The sequence below is a fragment of the Myotis nattereri genome (assembly GCF_964212035.1).
Source record: "Myotis nattereri genome assembly, chromosome: 1".
Taxonomy (NCBI): Eukaryota; Metazoa; Chordata; class Mammalia; order Chiroptera; family Vespertilionidae; genus Myotis; species Myotis nattereri.
In genome coordinates this window covers 1,483,406-1,503,504 of record NC_138075.1, presented here as the reverse complement: position 1 = coordinate 1,503,504, position 20,099 = coordinate 1,483,406, and the positions used below count along the sequence as shown (strand labels likewise).

Here is a 20,099-nt window from a genome sequence, read left to right as displayed (position 1 = left end):
CAGACCCCGTACCTGCCCCGCAGAGGCCCGAGGGGCGCCGGCCGGTGTGCATCCAGTCCCGTTTCATCCTCTGCAGGAGCCTCATGGCCGTCATGGACACTTCGTGGTTCTTCTCGCCGAACTCCAGCAGGTGGGCGAAGCGCGGGATGTACAGGCAGGGGTCTGCACAGACACGCACCTCAGCGCAGGCCGGCCACGCGGCCTCGCCCCACGCCCCGCCCCCCCACCCGGGGCCACCCTCTCCTGACCCTCCACCACAGGCTCCCCAGGACCCCTCCCCTGAAACCTGCAGCCCCTGCCTCAGGGAGGGGTCCTGGTGCCACCGCCCCAGGCTGGGCGGCTGCTGCCTATTGGCGCTGCGAGGCCGAGCCCACTTGTTACGTGCTCATTGGCCGACGCTCCTCCCTGCGCCCTTTTGTCTGCGTGTGTGTCTTCGCCCAAGTGCCTGCTCCCTGAGGGAGGCAGCCTGCTCGGGGGACAGCCAGAGGCCACTCGCAGGTGCGCCCCGGGCCAGCTCTGCGCTGGGACGAGGCTTTCTGGGGCCTCCAGCCTCTGAGACAGCAGCACCCGCCACCCACCGAGCGGACAACTACAGCGGCCCAGCTGGACGAGGGCTGTGCGGGCGGTGACGCAGCACACGGGGGAGACCGGGGACAGGACTGTCCCAGAAAGCCTTGCTCCCGGGGCTGCTGGGGGAGAGGGCAGAGGGCAGGCTGGGAGGCCCGGGAGGCACAGGAGGGGCTGGTGAGCGCATTACAGCCCCCACAGCAGCAGGCAGAGGGGACAGGCCCGGCCGTGCCCCCCTCCGTCCACGGGGCTTCCGTGCCTGAGCTGGGCCTGGGCGTCCCGAGACCCTCCAAGCGCCGCCACCCGAAGGTTCGAGGCCACAGACAGTGGCACCAGCCCCTGAAGCAGCGCGCCCCTGAGGGACTGCGTGGACCCCAGCGACCCGTGTCGCACCACCAGACCCACCGTCCAGTCAGCACAGGCGGCTGCGCCTCTTCCCTGTTCCAGGTGCGCAGACGGCAGAGCTCAGGCGCCCAAGGCCACACGCCCTGTGGCCACCACGGCGACTGGGGCTTGAGCCCAGACAGCCGGGAGCCACAGCCCACGTCCGCCCTGGTGTCTCACTCTGGATTCGTTTGGGGTTTATTTTTTTATTTTACGGTTTATTTACTTTCCAAAAATCTTTACTGTTAAAAGCATTACAGGCGTCCCCTTTTTCCCCCATTAACCCTTTCTAGCCGCGCCCCCCCCCCCCCAGGCCTTCACCACACGTGGTGAGTCCATGGGCTCTGCAGACTCCACACAAGGTCGTTGGTTCATCTCTGCCCCTCCCACGCCCACGCCCCGCCTTCCCTCTGAGATTTGTGTCTGTGTGTGTGTGATTTGGTTTCCAAAAAATATTTTGGGGAGAAAAGCAAGATATGTTTTAAAAATAATGTAACTGTTAAGATTTCTAACTACTTTTAAAAAACATAAGCCATCAGAGCAGGGGTGAAAAGTGCATTAAAAGAGCCCGTCCTGGTGGGGGTGGGGCTTTGGCATAACTTCAAAAATACTGGTAAAGACAAACCCACCCGGAGAGGGGGTGCCGGGAGGGACAGGACATGTGCACGGGAAGGGAACGGGCGGAAGCGGCAAACCCCACACACAGCACAAGACCTGAGTGGGACTCGTCGCTCGGAGAGAAGGCAAACTCAGGGTGTGTCTGAGAGACACTGAAGCAAAGCAGAAATGCCCAGAGCGGAGGGGGCCGCGCCTCACAGCAGGCCGTCCGCCAGCGGCGTGCAGGCAGTCAAAGGTGCAGAGGAAATAAGCACCTCACAGGCGAGACAGACCCCGGAGGGACAGCGAGAGCGAGGCACAGCAGAAAGTGCTGGAACAAGTTCCCGTCCAACAACGTGAGACTTTCGCACAAACCCTGAGCTGACTGACAAGGGGAAACAGGCGACCCCGTGTTTACCCATGTCCTTGGCCCTGCCGGGTGCTGGACGGTTGGAGCATCACCCCGACCGGCCACGGCTGTGGGTTTGACCCATGGTCGGGCCGCATGCAAGAGTCACCCAGTGAGTGCACACGTGGGAGGAACATCAAACCCATGTTTCTCCCCCCGCCTCTCTCTCAGCTCCATTTTTTAAAAAATATATATTTTATCTTTTTTTTTTACAGAGAGGAAGGGAGAGGGATAGTCAGAAACATCAATCAGCTGCCTCCTGCACACTCCCCACTGGGGATGTGCCCACAACCAAGGTACATGCCCTTGACCGGAATCGAACCCGGGACCCTTCAGTCTGCAGGCCAACGCTCTATCCACTGAGCCAAATTGGCCAGGGCTCTCAGCTCCATTGTTAAAACAGACCCTGACCGGCAGCTCAGCTGGTTGGAGCGTGTCCTGCACACCAAGAGGTGCGGGTTCATCCCCCGTCAGGCCCAGGCCCAGGCCCAGGCTGGGATCCCATCCTCGGTGGGGCAGGCAATTACGACAGGCAGCTGATCAACGTTCCTCTCACATCCACGTTCCTCGCTCTAAAGTAAGAACATACGCCCTCAGGTGAGGATTTCTGGAAAGGCACTGAGGGGGTAAGTGTTTTCAGGTCACCCGTCTGATAGGGATTAACACCGGGAACGCAAAGAACCCCGTGGATTGGTTAACAGTTAAAACCTGATTAGAAAACGGGGAGAAGCCCTGGCCAGGCAGGTCCCCAGCTGGGCGCACACAGGACCCGCCACTGAGCCCTGGCGGCGGCTCAGCGGGAAACCTCCTGTCCACGCACCGAGGGGCGGGCTGGATCGGTCGGGAGCGCGTACCGTAAAGCAGCCGGGTCGCGCAAGTCAGCCCATAAACAAACGTTTAAAAAGAAAGAGAAGGGGCCGAGGGTGTGGAGCATCCCTGCTCCAAGGAAGTCACCTGGAGCCGGGCACAGCTCCAAGGCCGGCCCTGCCCTGGGCCCTAGCAGTCCCGCGGGACACGGGGCAGGGAACGCCGCCTCCACCGCCTGACCGCCGAGGGGCGGGGCCGCGGGCGCGCTCGTCGTGCGTGGGGGGCAGAGCCAGCCCCGGGGGCGGGGCCGCGGGCGCGCACGTCACCGCGGGGCGGGGCGGGACGGGGCGGGGCGGGCCCGGGCGCGGTGACGCGCAGCTGGACCGGCGCCCCCAGCGGCGGGGCAGGCGGCGGGCGAGGGAGCGGGGCCGGGCCCATGCTGCTGCCCCTGGCCTGTCTGCACGGCCGGGTGGCGCAGTGTCTGGCCGCGCTCCTGGTGCTGGCGGAGCCCACCCCGAGGCTCCGGCGCGGCCCACGGACGCCCGGCACCCCGCCCCCGCGCGCCAAGGCCCTGCCCGTGAAGATGGCCGCGGAGCTGTACGCGCCCGCCGCCTCCGCCGCCGCCGCCACCGCCACCGCCACGGACATTGCCAACAGCAACGCCGCCGCCGCGGTCAGGAAGGGCCCGCCCAGCGCCCCGCCGCCGGCCCCGCCGCCGCCCCCGCCCGCGCTGCCCGCGCCCGACAACAACAACGTGGAGAGCCCCAACTGGCAGTCCTGCCACCCGACCCTGCGCGAGAGGTGAGCCGTCCCCCACGCCGCGCCCGCGCCCGCCGCCTCCGCGCCCCGAGCCCAGCCCGTGCCTTTCCCTTTGCAGGAACGCGCTCCTCTTCAACAACGAGCTCATGGCCGACGTCCACTTCGTGGTGGGGCCCCCGGGCGGGGCCCAGAGAGTGCCTGCCCACAAGGTTGGTGGCGGCTTGGCCCTGGAGCGCCCCAAGGCGCTAGGCCGTTTCCTGGTGGCGAGCTGACCGCCCGCCCCGCGAGGGTGGGAGGCCGGGGCTCAGGGCGACTTCTCTCCCGCACAGTACGTCCTGGCCGTCGGTAGCTCTGTCTTCTATGCCATGTTTTACGGGGACCTGGCAGAAGTCAAGCCTGAGATCCACATCCCCGACGTGGAGCCCGCGGCCTTCCTCATCATGCTCAAGTAAGGGGGCTCCCCTAGCGAAGGGCGGGTGGTTCCAGCGCCTGGCGCCCCGCCAGCCTCCGGGAGGGGAAGTCCCAAGGGCCGGTGCCCGCTGCCCCGGCGGCCTGTGACCGTCCCTGCCCTGCTAGGTACATGTACAGCGATGAGATTGACCTGGAGGCGGACACCGTGCTGGCCACGCTCTACGCAGCTAAGAAGTACATCGTCCCCGCGCTGGCGAAGGCCTGCGTGCACTTCCTGGAGACCAGCCTGGAGGCCAAGAACGCCTGTGTGCTGCTGTCGCAGAGCCGGCTGTTTGAGGAGCCCGAGCTGACCCAGCGCTGCTGGGAGGTCATCGACGCGCAGGCGGAGATGGCCCTGCGGTCCGAGGGCTTCTGCGAGATCGACTGGCAGACCCTGGAGGTCGTCGTCACCCGGGAGGCCCTCAACACCAAGGAGGCGGTGGTCTTCGAGGCCGTGCTCAACTGGGCCGAGGCCGAGTGCAAGCGGCAGGGCCTGCCCGCCACCCCGCGCAACAAGAGGCACGTCCTGGGGCCGGCCCTCTACCTGGTCCGCATCCCGACCATGACCCTGGAGGAGTTTGCCAACGGCGCCGCCCAGTCGGACGTCCTGACGCTGGAGGAGACGCACAGCATCTTCCTGTGGTACACGGCGGCCAACAAGCCCCCGCTCGACTTCCCGCTGACCAAGCGGCGCGGCCTGGCCCCCCAGCGGTGCCACCGCTTCCAGTCCTCCGCCTACCGCAGCAACCAGTGGCGCTACCGGGGGCGCTGCGACAGCATCCAGTTCGCGGCGGACAGGAGGGTGTTCGTGGCGGGGCTGGGCCTGTACGGGTCCAGCTCCGGGAAGGCCGAATACAGTGTGAGGATCGAGCTCAAGCGCCTGGGGGTGGTCCTCGCCCAGAGCCTGACCAGGTTCGTGTCCGACGGCTCCAGCAGCACCTTCCCCGTCTGGTTCGAGCACCCGGTGCAGGTGGAGCAGGACACCTTCTACACGGCCAGCGCCGTGCTGGACGGCAGCGAGCTCAGCTACTTCGGGCAGGAGGGCCTGACGGAGGTGCAGTGCGGGAAGGTGACCTTCCAGTTCCAGTGCTCCTCCGACAGCACCAACGGCACCGGGGTGCAGGGCGGGCAGATCCCCGAGCTCATCTTCTACGCCTGAGGCCGCGGGCGGGCGGGCGGGCGCTGGGGGGACGGGGCCGCACGCTTTCTCCCCGGCGGGACAGGCTTCAGGACTCCAGACTGTTTGTGCGCAGCTGGCTGTAGCCAGAGGTATAAACGAGACGTTTCCACATGGCCAGAGCCCGGGTTCTGAGCCTCATCACATCTCCTGCACATTGGGGTGCACACTCAGGTGGAGGGCAGATTTGGGGGCGGGGGGCAGCCTGGACCCCACCGGAGGTGCCCACACCACCTGCTTTGTGGGCTTGGCCGTCCCTCCCACCCTCCTAGATCTTGTTCTGAGTTGTTCTAAGCTTAAGACCTTCCCACCAAATCTAAAACCTGGGAAAAGTCATTCAATATCGTTTCTCTTGGGTTTTAATAAAGTGAGAGCCACAGGCAGATGAGGTGCTGCAGTGTGCTCAGTTCTCAGCCGCCCGGCAGTGGAGGAGAAACCTACGTGCGTAACAGTGCTCACTGGTCAGAAGCAGCTGCGTGCAGCCCAGGGCTGCAGCCAGAATGCTCTGGAAAAGGCCAGAAGTCTTGCGCTTGGTTCCGTGTCCTAGTTGCTCAGACGAAGCCCTACGCTAGGACGGACTTGGATTCGGGGGGGGGGGGGGTGCCTCGCAGGGTCCCCAGGTCCAGCCCCTGGAACTGCCTGGCAGCGGGAACGCCCCCACAGGTGCGCTGCGGGGCAGCAGGCTCTGGCCTCCAACAGCACTCTCCCTGGGCCGTTGCTTTGCTTCTGGAAACGTGGCAGGATTCCCGGGGGCGGGGTGGGGGGGGGGGGAGGCGACACTCAGCGGCGAGAGGGCCTCCTCGTCCTGCAGCCTCCAGGCCCTCCTACCGGACCCTGCCGGCCCAGCCCCGGGGACCGTCCCCTGGGTGATCCGGGCCTGCTCTCCTGGATGCCAACAGGCACAGGAAGAGGCCTGCCCAGCAGACAAAACCGTGCTCCTGGCAGCGCTCCGCCACACAGGCGTGCGAGGTCCACCTGCCCGGGCACCTGGCTGCCCGGCGCTCTCCCCACGCGCTGTAGCACCCACCCCGCCCACTGTCTGCACCCTCGTCCACACTCACAGAGGACTGACTGACTGCGGCGTTTTGGTTTTAAATCAGAAACAACCGTCACTGCTGAGCTCCTGGCAGCATCGGGGACACGTTTCTTACCTCACCCTGTGCTCGCCCTTGCACACCCCCTCCAGCCCTCCCCGGCGCGGGCCCTGCCTACCTATCGCGGGCGCGTTGATGCAGAGCTCTCTGGCCAGCAGGAGGAACGTCTTCCCCAGCACGTACACGTTCACCTGTGGGAGCCGGGGGGGCGGGGGGGGTGTTTGTATGAGGAAATGTCTGCTTTATCCCTTCAGAACGTGCCCTTCCCTGTCCAGCCTCTGAAGAACCCTCTGCGGCCCCCAGTCCGGCCTCCTCCAGCCCAGCAGGCCCTGGTGCCAGGGGGTCCCGCGGCTCCTGCTGGAGGGCCCCCCTGAGTCCGCCAGGGAGTGCTGGGCCTCGGGGGTGTGAGTAAGAACAAGACGGGAGCCCAGCCCTCGGCCTCTTCGTTCCCTCTCAGTGGGCAGCCCTGGCCGTTCCCTCTCGATGGGCAGCCCTGGCCGTTCCCTCTCGATGGGCAGCCCTGGCCGTTCCCTCTCGATGGGCAGCCCTGGCCGTTCCCTCTCGATGGGCAGCCCTGGCCGTGTGAGCTCCCAGGGTGAGGCCCTCACAGGGCAGGCTCCTCCCCCCGGAGCTTCAGGTCTGAGCAAAATGTGTGTCCAGCCTGAACCTGCGGGTCAGCACGGGGACTCCTGTGGGCCCCGGTTCGGCCCCCGGTGAGGGGGACCATCCACTCCAACCGCCCTCTTCGTCTGGACACCTGACTGGCTCCCCATTCGATTCTCACCCCCGGGGGCTCTTCCCGCAGGACCCCTGAGGCCCCGCCCTTGGGCGGCTGGAGGACGGCAGCACCTGAGGGGAAAGTCTGCCTGCCCATCAGCCCAGGCCCTGAACCTGGGGACACTGGATCGGGGCGAGCTTTGCCCACGGGGTGGGATGTGGGGACCCCGCTCCCGCATCCTGTCTGTCCTCAATGGCACGACTTCTTTCGGGCCCCTCAGTGGATGGTCACCATGGGCTGAGCCAGGGCAGGGGACATGCAGAACCTCAACGGCCCGGCCCTGCCCCCGAGTGTCCCACCTGCTCTGTCCCTCCTACTGGGCCCCCCGTCACAGTCAGCGTTTGGAGATGAGGTCCTACAGCAGTGGTTCTCAGCCTGGGCTGCACATTAGAACCACCTGGGAATCTTTTAAAATCCTGATTTCTGGGCCTCATCCTCCGGAAATTCTGTTTCTTTGTTATGGGGAGGAGCCACCACATTAGTTACAAAAAAACAATTTCCGGAGGATGAGGCCCAGAAATCAGGATTTTAAAAGATTCCCAGGGGATTCTGATGTGCAGCCCAGGCTGAGAACCACTGCCCCACAGGAAGGCGCTTCCTGGTGCCCAGGAGGCGAGTTCCTCTGAACTGACTGTGGATACAGGTTTGGAGGTTGTCAAAGCGTCCACGTGAGTCCGTGGTTTTCCTTTAAGAGAACTGCCCCTGCCCAAGGCCAAGTCCCACCTGGGTCTCTCCACCGGTGCCGAGGCTGGGACAACAGGGGCCCCGGTCCAGTGCCCCCACCAGAGAGCACGCCCTCGTGTGTCCCTCACCTATGGACCCCCGCATCCCCGAGGACAAGGGACTCAGAGGGACTCACCTGGAGCAGGTCGCTGAGGTCCAGGAGCATGTCTGCAGGAGAGTCAAGGAGCAGAGCACCCAGGAATCTACACTGGCACCATCTGGGGGGGGGGGGGGGGCGGCAGCAGGTGACAGCCTCCCAGCAGGACAGGGAGAGCCCACCCACCAGGTGTCCCTGCACCAGGGGGTCCCCGGCACAAGTGCGCGGCAGCATCACTGAGGACTCAGGGCTGGGACAGGCTGTGCCCGAGGGGCGGCCGGCGGACGGGCACGGCCCTGTGCTGGCTCTTGGCGGATGATTCAGACGCCACCAGAACAGGCCCTAGTGACTCAGACGAGGCACACGAACCCGCTCGAGCCGCTGAGGCGAGCTTGTCAAACGAGAGTGCTGCCGGATCTGTGGCGCTGGGTCCCGCAGAGAAACCCTGAGGCCCTGCCGGGAGGGCGGCCCAGCAGCCACACGGCCACGTGCCGATCTCAGGCGTGACTGCCGTGGGGACAGGACACAGGGGAGGCGGGATGGCCGCAGGGACTACAGCGCAGCAACCAGTGACGCGGAGACAGCAGAGCAAACTGACTGCAGAAGCTGCAATGCGGTCCAGCCAGGTGCGCTCCGGGCAGGGCGATCAGACAGGACGGCGGGAAGGCCTGGGCTGCGGGGGGCGGGGGGAGGGGAGGGTGGCGATGGCCGGGGCATGCACACACTATGGTGACGCAGACAATGTGCGTCTGTCAGAGTGACGTGATGATGTATGACGTGTGGATGCAGGTCCATCAGTGTGACATGCCACACGTGTGCCAGGAGCAGACGGGAGCTGGGTGGGGCTGGGGGGGGGACACGGGACGACATAGCACTCCCGTAAACCTAAACTGGTCTAGAAAAGGAAGCCTATTAGAAAAACTATACATATAAAAGGCTAAGCAACCAGTGCACCAGCCGGCACTGACCACCAGGGGGCAGACGCTCAACACAGGAGCTGCGGTGACTTGGCAGCGGTGGTTCCCCAGAACCAGAGAGGAGGGAGCCCCATCACCCGAGAACCACCCTCTCGCAATCCAGGACCCCTCAGGGGATGTCGGAGAGCTGGTTTTGCCCGAGATCCCCACAGGCCTGGCCGAGGGACGCCACCTGCCCGTGGGACCCTGTGTATGCCTGTGGCGCCACCCCAGGTGCCAGCGGCCAGGGAGGGAAGGCGGGAGGTTGGCTTCCAGGGTGTGTCCCGCCCGTCTCACCCCGCCCCGCCCCGAGGCCGCCCTCTAGTCCACTTCCTCTACCCACCCAGGAGCCCGTGCGCCGCGCCCTCGTCATAAAATAAATGCAAACACGTGGGCAGGGGCTTGAGCAGGCGCTTCCCGAGAGAAGCAGCGCGCCAGCCTCCCTCCCGGCGAAGCGGTGCCAGCCCCGGCGGCCCAGCTCCCGCGGCCACGCAACAGACCGGAGCTGCCTCAGCCTCGCCCCGCGCACCAGCAACAGGGCCCGCGCCACCTGGGCGATGGCAGCCGCTCCAGGAGTGACAGGACCCGGCGCGGGAGGCTCCGGCCTGAGCTCGCAGAGCAGGGCCCACACTCGGGAGGGCGCTGACCAAAGGGGCGCTGGGAACCGGCCGCGGGACGGTGCTGCCCTTTCCCGAGATGCCCGGTCGCACGACGCACGTCGGTCAGACTCATCCGGACACACCACCAGGACCCTGGCATCGCCTTTTATGCCCAGCAAGGGCTGAGCCTCGGGGCTCCTGACGCCCCCTGCAGGCCTGGGAGTGTGAGGCCGCAGGGCTGCAGGGTGACGGGGCCAACCTGCGCGGTGCTGGAGAGCAGGTATTTTAGGAAGGAGGCTGGACGTCAGCCTGACCAAGCTCAAGGGTCAAGGGTCAAGGTCAGGGACGGCAGGCGCCTGGCCACCAGCTGGGAGGAAGCCCCTCCTCTGAGCAGGACCGTCTGAGCCACAAGCTTCCGACCTGCACCCCCATCCCCATGGCCTCACCCCAGGCAACAGCCATGCATGCTCTTGGGGCCCAGCCTACATGTGTTCCCCACTAACATGCATTTGGGGTCTTCTGTCGGCCTGGGCCATGGGCCACTGTCCTCTCGGCAGCCTCTGCCAACCTCCCCTCAGGGACACCAGGCCAGACTCGCTGGGACAGGCAGGTCAGTGGGACCAGCCTTCTCTGCCTCCCTCCGGGTCCCTGCGTGTTCTGGTGGGTGGCGCTGAGCGTGCCCTCTGGGAAGAGACACAGCAACGTGTAGAATGATGGTGAGTAACACCCGTCAGGCTCAGGCCAGTCCTGAGAGTCCACACAGACCCAGGCGGTTCTTGGGAAGGGCGTTCGCACCCACCGGCTGCCTGGTGCCCGGGCCCAGTTCACCACGAGGCCATCCACCTCGAGACCATCACAGACGGGCCATCACAGGCTCAGACTCACTTCACTGGTGGAGAAGTTAACAGGGACGTCAACAGTCAGAACGAAAAGAACAGATTCCTCCACCAGCGCACGTCGTGCTTCGTCAGGCGCCCAGAGACAAGCGTCACCCAGCAGGTCTGACCGGTGAGGGGCCTGACCTCCAGCTGAGCAGTGGGCGGGCGGGGCGGGCAGATGGCAGCCAGAAAGCAGCCGGCACCTCCTCCCCAGCCCCAATGGGCCCGAGAGGGTGAGTGCCCGGAGCACAGCGCCATCAGCACCGACCGGAGCCTCACGGAGAGGCCTGCCCAGCACCGCCGCCCGCTGCAGGGCCCCTGGCTCCGGGTGAGCCTTCCTGGAGGGGCACCACTCAGCACAGGCCCCGCCCCGCCCGGGACAGAGGCCCCATGAGCAAGCCCCTCCCCCTCTCTGCACACACTGCCCCCCGCCCCGCAGAGCCCACACTGGGGGGGACAGGAGCCTCTGGGCGGACCTGAAGGGCACTTGTGGGCAGAGCCGGGGCTGGCGCTCTCACCCGAGCTGTGGCCTCAGCACCGGACGTGTCAGACCTGCAGCCGCCCAGGACCTGCAGCCCTGCCCCCACCTGCCCGTGTGGCTCTGGGTCGTCCCCACAGCAGCCAGGGGAGCAGGGGATGCCGAGGAACGGAGGACCCCTCAGTGGGACCCTCAGCGCCACGGCCGTGACAGCACAGGAGCCATGGCAGCCAGGCCCGTGCGGGAGGGAGGCGCCCGCGCTCTAACTGCAGGCGACGCGCACACCCAGGCACAGGCCTTAAACCCCAGGGCAAGCACCGAGGTACAAACCTGTGTGACTAACAAAGCCCTTAAAGCAGGGGTTCTCAACCTGTGGGTCGCGGCCCCTGAAAATACATCCTGCGTATCAGATATTTACATGGCGATTCATCACAGGAGCAACATGACAGTGATGAAGTAGCAACGAAAATAACGTTATGGTCGGGGGTCCCCACAGCCTGAGGAGCCGTATGAAGGGCCGCGGCGTCAGGAAGGTGGAGAACCGCTGCAAGGGGAGCAACAGTGGGACTCGATTTCCCTAAGAGGAGTCGGGCAGAGGACAGCGAATGGATAAACCTGAGCCGGACTGAAAACCCGCCATCACCACCGCTCACAGACCTCAAAGACGGTGACGGCAGGCCGGGTGGAGGGAGCGGGGGACAGAGGGTGACAGGCCGGGAGCCCCCGCACGGCCGGGTGGAGGGAGCAGGGGACAGAGGGTGACAGGCCGGGAGCCCCCGCACGGCCAGGTGGAGGGAGCGGGTGACAGAGGGTTTCAGGACGTGGGAAGTCATTTCCACCAGGATGGCCTGCAGTCCGAGCTGCATCCTGAAGACAGTGGACATCGGGAGACCCAGGAGGAGCAGGCGGCCGCGTGTATGGGGGGGTCTCGGCCTCACACCACCAGACAAACCCACGAGGGCAGCCTGACCGTCACTGACCGCCGCCCAGCGGCCAGAGCCGCCCCCCAGGCTCGGGCACAGGCCCACCCTGCGAGCTGTGCACAGCCTCGGTGCAAGGGGAACCGGTTCCCGCAGGGCTGTCGGCGAGCCTCACGGTCACACTAGAGCTGGTCAGACAAGGACACTGTCTTCAAAGCGACCAACAACTCCTCAGTGAGTCCAGGATCTGAGAAGTAACCATGGAAATGAGAACACGTTCTGAACGGAACGACATCAAACTGCACATTGCGCCCTGGCTGGTGTGGCTCAGTGGAGAGAGCATCTGCCTGTGGAATGAAGGGTCCCGGGTTCGATTCCAGTCAGGGCACATGCCTAGGTTGCGGGCTCGATCCCCAGGAGGCGGCCAATCAATGATTCTCTCTCATCACTGATGTTTCTCTCTCTCCCTCTCCCTTCCTCTCTGAAATCAATACAAATATATTTAAAAAACAAACAAAACAAAAACGATGCTGAACAAAACCCACCTGCAGAGAACTTAGGGTCTCAAATGCTTACGTTAGAAAAAAACAACTAAAATCGTGTGTCTCAGGAGCTGGAAAAATAGTAAATCAAACCCAAAGAAAACAAAAGGAAAGAAAGAAAAAGAAGTCACTGAAGTAAAATCAGTGCACAACACGGGTAAACAACAAAACAAAAGTTTGGTGTTTTAAGGAAGTGGGGAGGGGGAGCCTCCTACACAACTGGGGGACGCGGCTGCGGGCTGAGCGGCCTGGCAGGCCCCAGCGAGGCAGCATGGAGCTCGGGGACACACCCACGTGCCAGCTCCATATGTGCCAGCTCCATACGTGCCAGCTCCATACGTGCCAGCTCCATACGTGCCAGCTCCGTAGGTGCCAGCTCCATAGGTACCAGCTCCGTAGGTGCCAGCTCCGTAGGTGCCAGCTCCATACGTGCCACCTCCGTAGGTGCCAGCTCCATAGGTGCCAGCTCCGTAGGTGCCAGGAGGCCCGAGGGGGAGAGAGCAAGTGGCGATGGAAGCCCTCACACGGACAGTGCGCGGGCACCAGCTCTGAGCCCCACAGCTAGTGGTGAATCGTGCGGTACGTGACTACCTCTCCGTAAAGCTGTTCCCGAGGAAACAGACTACCTGGTAACCCCTCGGAAGAAGAACAGACCTGCTCCTGGACAAGACGGGCAGAGGGCACCGCAGTCGGCCGACAGCGGCCCAGGGAGAGAGAACAGGTCGAGTCTGCAGGGAGGACCTGCCACAGACCCGAGCCAGAGACAGCCACCACCCAGGCGGCTCACTGCGTCTCCCCAACGGGAGCAGCCCTGCTCACGCCCGGCCCGCCACGGCCCCCTGGGAGAACAGACCTCACTGACCTGAGCAGAGGGGTATGCGGTGGCCGGGGGACAGCAGCTCAGGCTCGGGGAGCCCACCCAGACCTGCGACCCACAATCCCATTCACCAGCCCTGGTTTGAGGCCAGGAGACAGGGTCCGAGGGCAGCAGTAGGCGGGACGCGGCCAGTGGGCCACACGGTGCTCTGTGTAGACCTGTCCCTCCCGCCCAGGGCCCCCGCACACAGTGGCCCGTCGCCGGGGACAGAAGCCTCCCTACGCCGAGTCCTGGCTGCACTCAGACCACAGGCCGCTGACAGCTCGGCTGCAGCCCAAGGAACCGGCGGAGAGTCAGCTCTGGGCGAAGGCACAGCGGGCGGCCCTGAAGCCGGCATCATCCGGGCGGCGAATCCTACCAGGTGCTTCACCTGAACACAAGTCACGGCAGCTACTGCGCCCCGACATCCCAGAGGCGCCGCCCGAGAACCAGGCGGGTCCCCCGAGGCTCCAGCAGCAAAGGATACGCGGCGTGCCCTCCGTGCGGCACACGAGGTAGAGGCAGGCGGCGATCACATGGGTCATCTTGCGGCCGCGGGTCAGGTGCTTGCTCACGGCCATCTTGAAGAAGTTGAAGGCCGTGTCCAGGCAGTGCTGGTTCAACTGCAGCTGGCTCCCCAGGTGGTGGATCTGGCGCCGGCCTGGGACACAGGCGACCAGTTACCGCTGGGCCCTGCGCCAAGCGCCACCCGACGGCCCTGCCCAGCACCGTGCGCCCTCGCTGCGCACTCCACTGAAACCTGACGCGTCCCTGGAGGCAAACTCCCTGTGAATCCACGAGCCACCAAACACTGCTCTCCACGCGGCACGGGCCTGAGACCTCGGCCTGGCGGGGGTGGGCATCGTGGCGGGCGAGCCTCCCTCAGTCCCTGACCTCAGGGTGTCTGGGCAGGGCTCCCACAGCCCGCAGGACACAGGCTCCCGCCTGGCGTGGGCTGCACAGAAACACCCTCACGGCTTGGCACCCTCACCTCCCGCGCCATCCCGGCCAGGGCGCGAGCAGCGCCTGGTGCTTCGAGGCAGGGACGACCTGCTTACCCCCTTTCTGAGCAAGCCCCCCCCAGCCTGTAAGCTGCTGCCCCGCCCTCCACGAGAGGCCCTGCACGGCCCAGAACAGAGGCCAAGGCCCCGCGGGGCACAGTGAAGCTGCAGGGTGAAGAGCCGAGTCCTCACCGCTGGGGGGCCCCCCACACACACACCCTCCTGCACCCCAGGCCAAGCCGGTGAGAAGTGGGCTCCGCTCGGCCCACAGAAAACGACAAGCTGGTCCCGCTTTCTCTGGCGAGGGCTGTGGCTGTGGGAGGCGAAGGCTGTACGGTGTCCTCGTACTGTCTGGCTCGTGGCCACCCAACCCACCTGCACATGCTGCTGACACTGACCCATCGTGACCACCGCTCAAGGTGGGGACCTGGGGAGCAGCCCTGAGGAACCAGCCTGGCAGCTGGGGATGAGCTGACTACCTGAGGGACCCAAGTCGCACCCCCACAGAGCCCCCACCCCACCTCACCACGCGGCACTGCTCCCTCGAGGCTGCCCTCAGTCGGGCTGGACCACACCGGGTGGGGTCACTTCCTGTCCCAGAGCTGACAGGACAGAGAGGCAGCAGAGCCCATCGCCAGCTCCTCACCAGCCCGTCACTGTGCTGGGGAGACACACGCAGCCAGCGCCGCCCCCAAGGCGAGGCGACAGAGCAGCTGAGGGGGACCCACTGAGGCCGGGCTCGCTGGGCAGATGTCTGGGGACTCGAAGCCCACAAGGCAGAGGTGTGCCCCGAGGGGCTCACTCAGGCTGGGCTCCTCCCTACGCCCAGCCCCAGGCGGGGTCGGGCTCCGTGACTTTGCCACCTCTTCCGTGCACTGCAGCCCCCGCTGCAGCCTCGCCGCGTGGAGCGTCGCTCCGAGGGTCTGGCACGTTCAGTGTGCGAGCTCGACCCCACGGCACGTGAGCCCCCAAAGGGACCCGCGCCCCTGCCCTCACGCCCACCCCGAGCGAGCTGGGACTCACACGAGCGCCGGCACGACCGGCGGACTGGACTGTACGCCGCAGCCTGTGCAGCTTCAATGGCACACGACGCCGTTACTAACACAAACCCGGCCACACCGACGCCCGTCCGAGCCCAGCTTCCCGTCAGAGCCCAGCTTCCTGGCCTCGGGCCTCCCCAAGCAGGGCCGCTGGCTGCAGGCGCCTTGGAAACGCTGACACGTGGTGACAGCACAGCCTCCATCCCGCATGGGGTCACAGCAGAGAGGCCCAGGTGAGACCTGGCGGGTGAGGCGGGGCTGAGGGGGTCCAGGCAGGGTGGTGGCGTGATGGACCATCTCCCCATGTGGGTGCAGACTCTCAACCAGAGAAACCAGAAACAAAGAGGGCGGGTCACACGGAGAAGCAAACGCCACAACGTGACAGAACAGGGGGGACAGGGTGCCTGGGAGAGCCCAGCACCGGGGGGGGGGGGGGGGGGGGGGGCAGCTGACGCCTGCGATGCCTTTGCTGGGACCCACAGCTGCGAGCCCAGCAAGTGCACGATGAGGCGCCTCCTCCCGTCTGAGTGGCCGGACGGGTGAGTGCTGACGGGGAGCAGAGGAGCCTGGAGGGGTGCGGCCTGTGCCCCAGCACACCTAACGGGGGTGAACAAGGGGGTGGGTGCCCCCCTTTGGGGGATGTCCCCCAAATCCACAGCAAACTCAGATGAGGAGCCTTCTTAGGCACCTGCCCAGGGCTCCTCGGAGAGACGGCACGGAGGGAGGAGAGGCCGCCGCGTGGATCGCGGTGCCGCTGGCCCGGGGGGGGAGGGGGGGGGTGCATTAGGGAGCTCTCGCAGCTGCTGCAGTCCTGGATGTGAACACACAAACACTACACACCTCACAGAAGTCAAAGCACAAAGAGCCGTCTCAGCACCTGTGGGCACAGCCAGAGCCCCGCTCGGAGGAAGGGGCAGCTTCCGTGCAAACACCAGGAAGCTGGGGAGCCGAGAGGCGCACGTGGACAGAGGCCGGAGGCGGAGCCGGCCTGGGGAGGACCGCACACGCTGCCCTGGGAAGCCCTGGCCGCCGGTTAGAACCCACCGCACCCCGGCCCGGCAGCTGGTTAGAGCGCCGTCCCCGGCGCCCCAGGCAGCAGGCTCAGTCTCTGTAAGCACCGACGACTGCCTAAGTGGAACCACAAATCGGTGCTCCTCTCTCCCTCTCTCCCCCCCTCGTTCTCTCGCTCTCGCTCTCGCTCCCTCATCAATTTAAAAAAAAGAAAACAGCCGCCGAGGCCAGGACTGAAAGGAGGACCCGAGCACAAGCCGGGTCAGGGACATGCGGTGCCCCAACCTGCCCTGAATGACAGTCCGACGACGAGGGAAGAGCACGTCTCAGACGGGACGGAGCCCGGCCGGCGTGGCTCAGGGCTTAAGCGTCAACCTATGAACCAGGTCACAGTCAGGGCACAGGCCCGGGTTGCGGGCTCGATCCCCAGTGGGGAGCGTGCAGGGGGCAGCCAATCAGTGCTTCTCTCTCATCATTGATGTTTCTCTCTCTCTCTCCCTCTCCCTTTCTCTCTCTGAAATCAATACATACAACACACTGACAGGAAGAAACAGAAAACCTAAGTGGTCCTATTAAAATCTTATTAAAAATTGTGTTATCAGCCCAGTAGTTGAGTGTTGACCTATGAGCCAGGAGGTCACGGTTTAATTCCTGGTCAGGGCACATGGCCGGGTTGCGGGCTCCATCCCCAGTGGGGGGCGTGCAGGAGGCAGCCAATCCATGATTCTCTCTCATCATTGATGTTTCTCTCTCTCTCTCTCCATCTCCCTTCCTCTCTAAAATAAATAAAAAATGTTTTTTAAAAAAGAAAGTGAAAAGCCAAGCCATCAACCGGGAAAATTCAAAATAGTGCACCAGGCCCGCCCGCGAGGCTCAGCACTTGAGCATCGACCCAGGAAGCAAGTGGGCACCAGTTCGATTCCCAGTCGGGGCACTTGCCCAGGTTGCAGGAGGTAGTTGATCGATGATGTTTCTCTCTGATGTTTCTCTCTCATCGATCTTTCTATCTCTCTATCCCTCTCCCTTCCTCTCTAAAATATCAATAAAAACATATATTTTTTAAAAATATGTTCACCCTGCTGGTGGGAATGCAGACTGGTGCAACCACTGTGGAAAACAAAAAACTAAAAATGGAACTCCCATCTGACCCCGTGATCCCTCTTCTAGGAATATATCCCAAGAAACCAGAAACACCAATCAGAATGGACATATGCACCCCTCTGTTCATAGCAGCACAATGTACAAGAGCTAAGATTTGGAAACAGCCTAAGTGCCCCACTTAGCAGATGTGTGGATTAGAAAACCGTGGTACATCTATACAATGGAATACTACGTACGCTGCTGTAAAAGAGAAGGAACTTTTACCATTTGCAACAGCACGGATGGACCTGGGGAGCATTATGCTAAGCAAAATAAGCCAGTCGGAGAAAGACATATATCACGTGAGCTCACTCATTTGTGGAAAATAATGAACAACGTAAACTGATGAACAAAAAATAGAGCCAGAGCAAAAACTATTTTAGAATATAATAGACGTAATCCTGTTATTTGCAGATTTTTAATATTTCCTACAACTTTTGTGATATACTATGTTAGTATAGTTTCGGTAATATTATTATATTTGAAATATTTTTTCTTGAAATATTAATGTTTATTGCATGTAACATATTTAAAACCATTTTTCTTGAAATACTTATTGCATGTAACATTATTATATTTAAAAACGTTTTTCTTGAAATAAATATTTAAAAAATATGTGCACCAAAAAGGGACTCGAACCCAGACTGTGGGAAGAACACCCACAAATCAGCAAGAGAAAGACAAGTCGGTCAGAAAGCTTGCGCGTCAGCCTGGCCGGAGCGGCTCGCTGGCTGGGCGGCGTCCTGTGCACATCAGGCTCCCGGCTGTGGGCCCGACCCCTGGTGGGCATGCAGGAGGCAGCCCATCGATGTTTCCAATCAGATCGATGTTTCTCTCTCTCTCTTCCTCTCTCTCTAAAACTATAAAAAATAAAAATCTTAAAGACACGCGTAACAACTTGTGCAGGGGAGGACGAGGGGTGAAAAGCCGGGCGACCAGGGACAGCGAAGCACAGCGGGGGGCGGGGGGGAGACCTGCACCCCTGGAGAGACGGTGACCAATGCCGCCACCCACTGCTCTGGACCGACGAGCGGCCCCGACGGCGCCCTCCACAGGACAGGACAGGACAGGGAGTGCACCCCGTGCTTTCACACCACGAGGCCTCACAGCAACCGGCCAGCCCCACCGGCACCGGCACAGGCGGACGTGCTCTGGGGTCCACTCTGCATCAGAAGCCAGAGGCACGGCCGGGACACCAGGGGCTCTCGGGCACGAGAGGCCGTCGGCCGCCCCGTCGGCGAGGCCCGACTCAAGCACCAGCCACCCTCCTGCCCACACGCCACCCCCAGAGCAGAGCAGCATCTGCCCAGGGAAAGGGAGAAGGCCCCAGAGGCCCGTGAGGAGGAAGCAGCGAGCTCGTACTTGAGGGGGGGGGTCATGCTGTCGCCAGGACGGAGACCCGCGAGGAACCGCCCCCATGGGGACCTGGCCGGGAACCGGAAGGAGCGCCCGCACCAGGCCCCGGGCGAGGCCTCGCACAGCCGAGAGGGGACGTCCTTCGACGTGAGCGGCAATAGAGCCACCCCCTGGCCGCCTGTGCGCCCCGCGGAGCACCAGGAAGAGGACCCGACGGCAGGCATGCGCGACTGGAAGCTGAGGTCCCTGAGCTCTCACAGCCCCACAGGCACTGGCAGCGCCGGGGACCACGGGCTGGCTGGACAGGCGGTCAGCTCCATGGCGGAGCACGGCCACACGACAGACCCCTGTCCGCTGGTCTTCACAGACAGCCGCAGGCCTCTCCGCGTGAGGCAGTCTTCGCAGGAGGCCCCGGAGGGGGCGGTCCTGATGGCCTGGGGTTTCTCCCGGCAGGGGGACCTGCCCCCCCCATGCCCCCGCCCGCTGCTGGGCCCCGGGAATACCGTTCTGCAGGGTCTGTGCTCGCGACTCCTTCCCCAGGTTCACGTGGAAGCCTGCGCCCAGGGATGGGGTTTTGCCGGCACCTGGAACGCAAAGCAGACCGTTAGCCCCACGGGGAGCAGAGCTGCACCCACAGCCCTCGGCCGGCACTCTGCCCTGCGGGAGGCGCGGCCGCTGCCTGAGGCCTGAGGCCCTGCTGCTCCTCGGCCCCTCCCGTGTGTCCCTCCCGTGTGTCCCTCCCGTGTGTCCCTCCTGTGAGGCCCTCCTGTGCAGCCCTCCCGTGTGTCCCTCCCGTGTGTCCCTCCCGTGTGTCCCCTCCCGTGTGTCCCTCCCGTGTGTCCCTCCCGTGTGTCCCCTCCCGTGTGTCCCCTCCCGTGTGTCCCTCCCGTGCATGGTCACAGCAGCCACACCACCAGCCCAACGTCCAGGGAAGGAGCCACGCCCCCTCCAGCCGAGTGCAGTCCTGGGCAGGTGGCACACTGGGTGTGCCAATGGTCACCACAGACTCAGTGTCCTCCAGACGCAGCAGAGCCAGCGGGGTGCCCGCCCCCTCGGCTGGGACCCTGGCCGCTTCGCGCCTGCGGCTGAGACCTTTTCTAACTTTCTGACACCGGCCGCGCTCACTCAGTCACCTGACCAGGACAGGCCTCTGACTGGGACAGTCACCGTGTGGCCTGTTTCCAGCAGCCCCCAATTTTAATTTTAGGGAAAAAAACCACCCCACTCTTCTAATTAACTGCTATGTGCTTTTGACAAGCGAGAATAACACTGCATCCCTGAAGCCCCACCCCCAGGCACTGGGCACCAGGGGCCTTGCTCCCGGCCACCTCCCTGCTTACACACAGGCACCGCTGAGACGCTGGGCGAGTTGGGGGGGGGGATCAGTGTTATGTTAAGTTGCCATCTCCCAGGCTGGCTCCACCCCCACACGCTCCAAAGCCCAGAGAGGGACGCCCGAGGCTCCTGGCCAGGCGCCACC

General features: G+C 63.9%; 2 protein-coding genes across 5 annotated transcripts in view; one reads left to right on the top strand and one right to left on the bottom strand.

Annotated features, from left to right (window-relative positions):
• The window catches only part of BRF1 (BRF1 general transcription factor IIIB subunit), a gene marked incomplete at its 5' end in the record, with an annotated part of 41,233 nt that overhangs the window by 13,423 nt on the left and 7,711 nt on the right, over positions 1-20,099 (bottom strand). For 3 of the 4 annotated variants that reach the window (XR_013996354.1, XM_081097577.1, XM_081097578.1), the window contains 4 exons: positions 13-162; positions 6,363-6,435; positions 7,882-7,913; positions 13,559-13,732. Coding sequence is in view for 3 of the 4 variants with exons in the window: in XM_081097577.1 (XP_080953703.1) it covers positions 13-162; positions 6,363-6,435; positions 7,882-7,913; positions 13,559-13,732 (429 nt within the window). Of the gene's footprint in view, positions 1-12; positions 163-6,362; positions 6,436-7,881; positions 7,914-13,558; positions 13,733-19,122; positions 19,204-20,099 lie in introns of all 4 variants that reach the window. The other variant, XM_081097579.1, reaches the window with a different exon arrangement.
• Positions 3,136-5,566, top strand: BTBD6 (BTB domain containing 6). The gene is made up of 4 exons (XM_081097601.1): positions 3,136-3,565; positions 3,642-3,732; positions 3,853-3,971; positions 4,100-5,566. The coding sequence occupies exons 1-4, from the start codon at positions 3,201-3,203 to the stop codon at positions 5,130-5,132; spliced, it is 1,608 nt and encodes a 535-aa protein (XP_080953727.1). The 5' UTR covers positions 3,136-3,200; the 3' UTR covers positions 5,133-5,566.

Bases quoted from the DNA above. Each gene is read 5' to 3' on its own strand.
- BTBD6 (XM_081097601.1), top strand. From the start codon at position 3,201: ATGCTGCTGCCCCTGGCCTGTCTGCACGGCCGGGTGGCGCAGTGTCTG. The intron at 3,566-3,641 runs GTGAGCCGTCCC...TTCCCTTTGCAG, and splicing joins CACCCGACCCTGCGCGAGAG to GAACGCGCTCCTCTTCAACA. The intron at 3,972-4,099 runs GTAAGGGGGCTC...CTGCCCTGCTAG, and splicing joins GCCTTCCTCATCATGCTCAA to GTACATGTACAGCGATGAGA.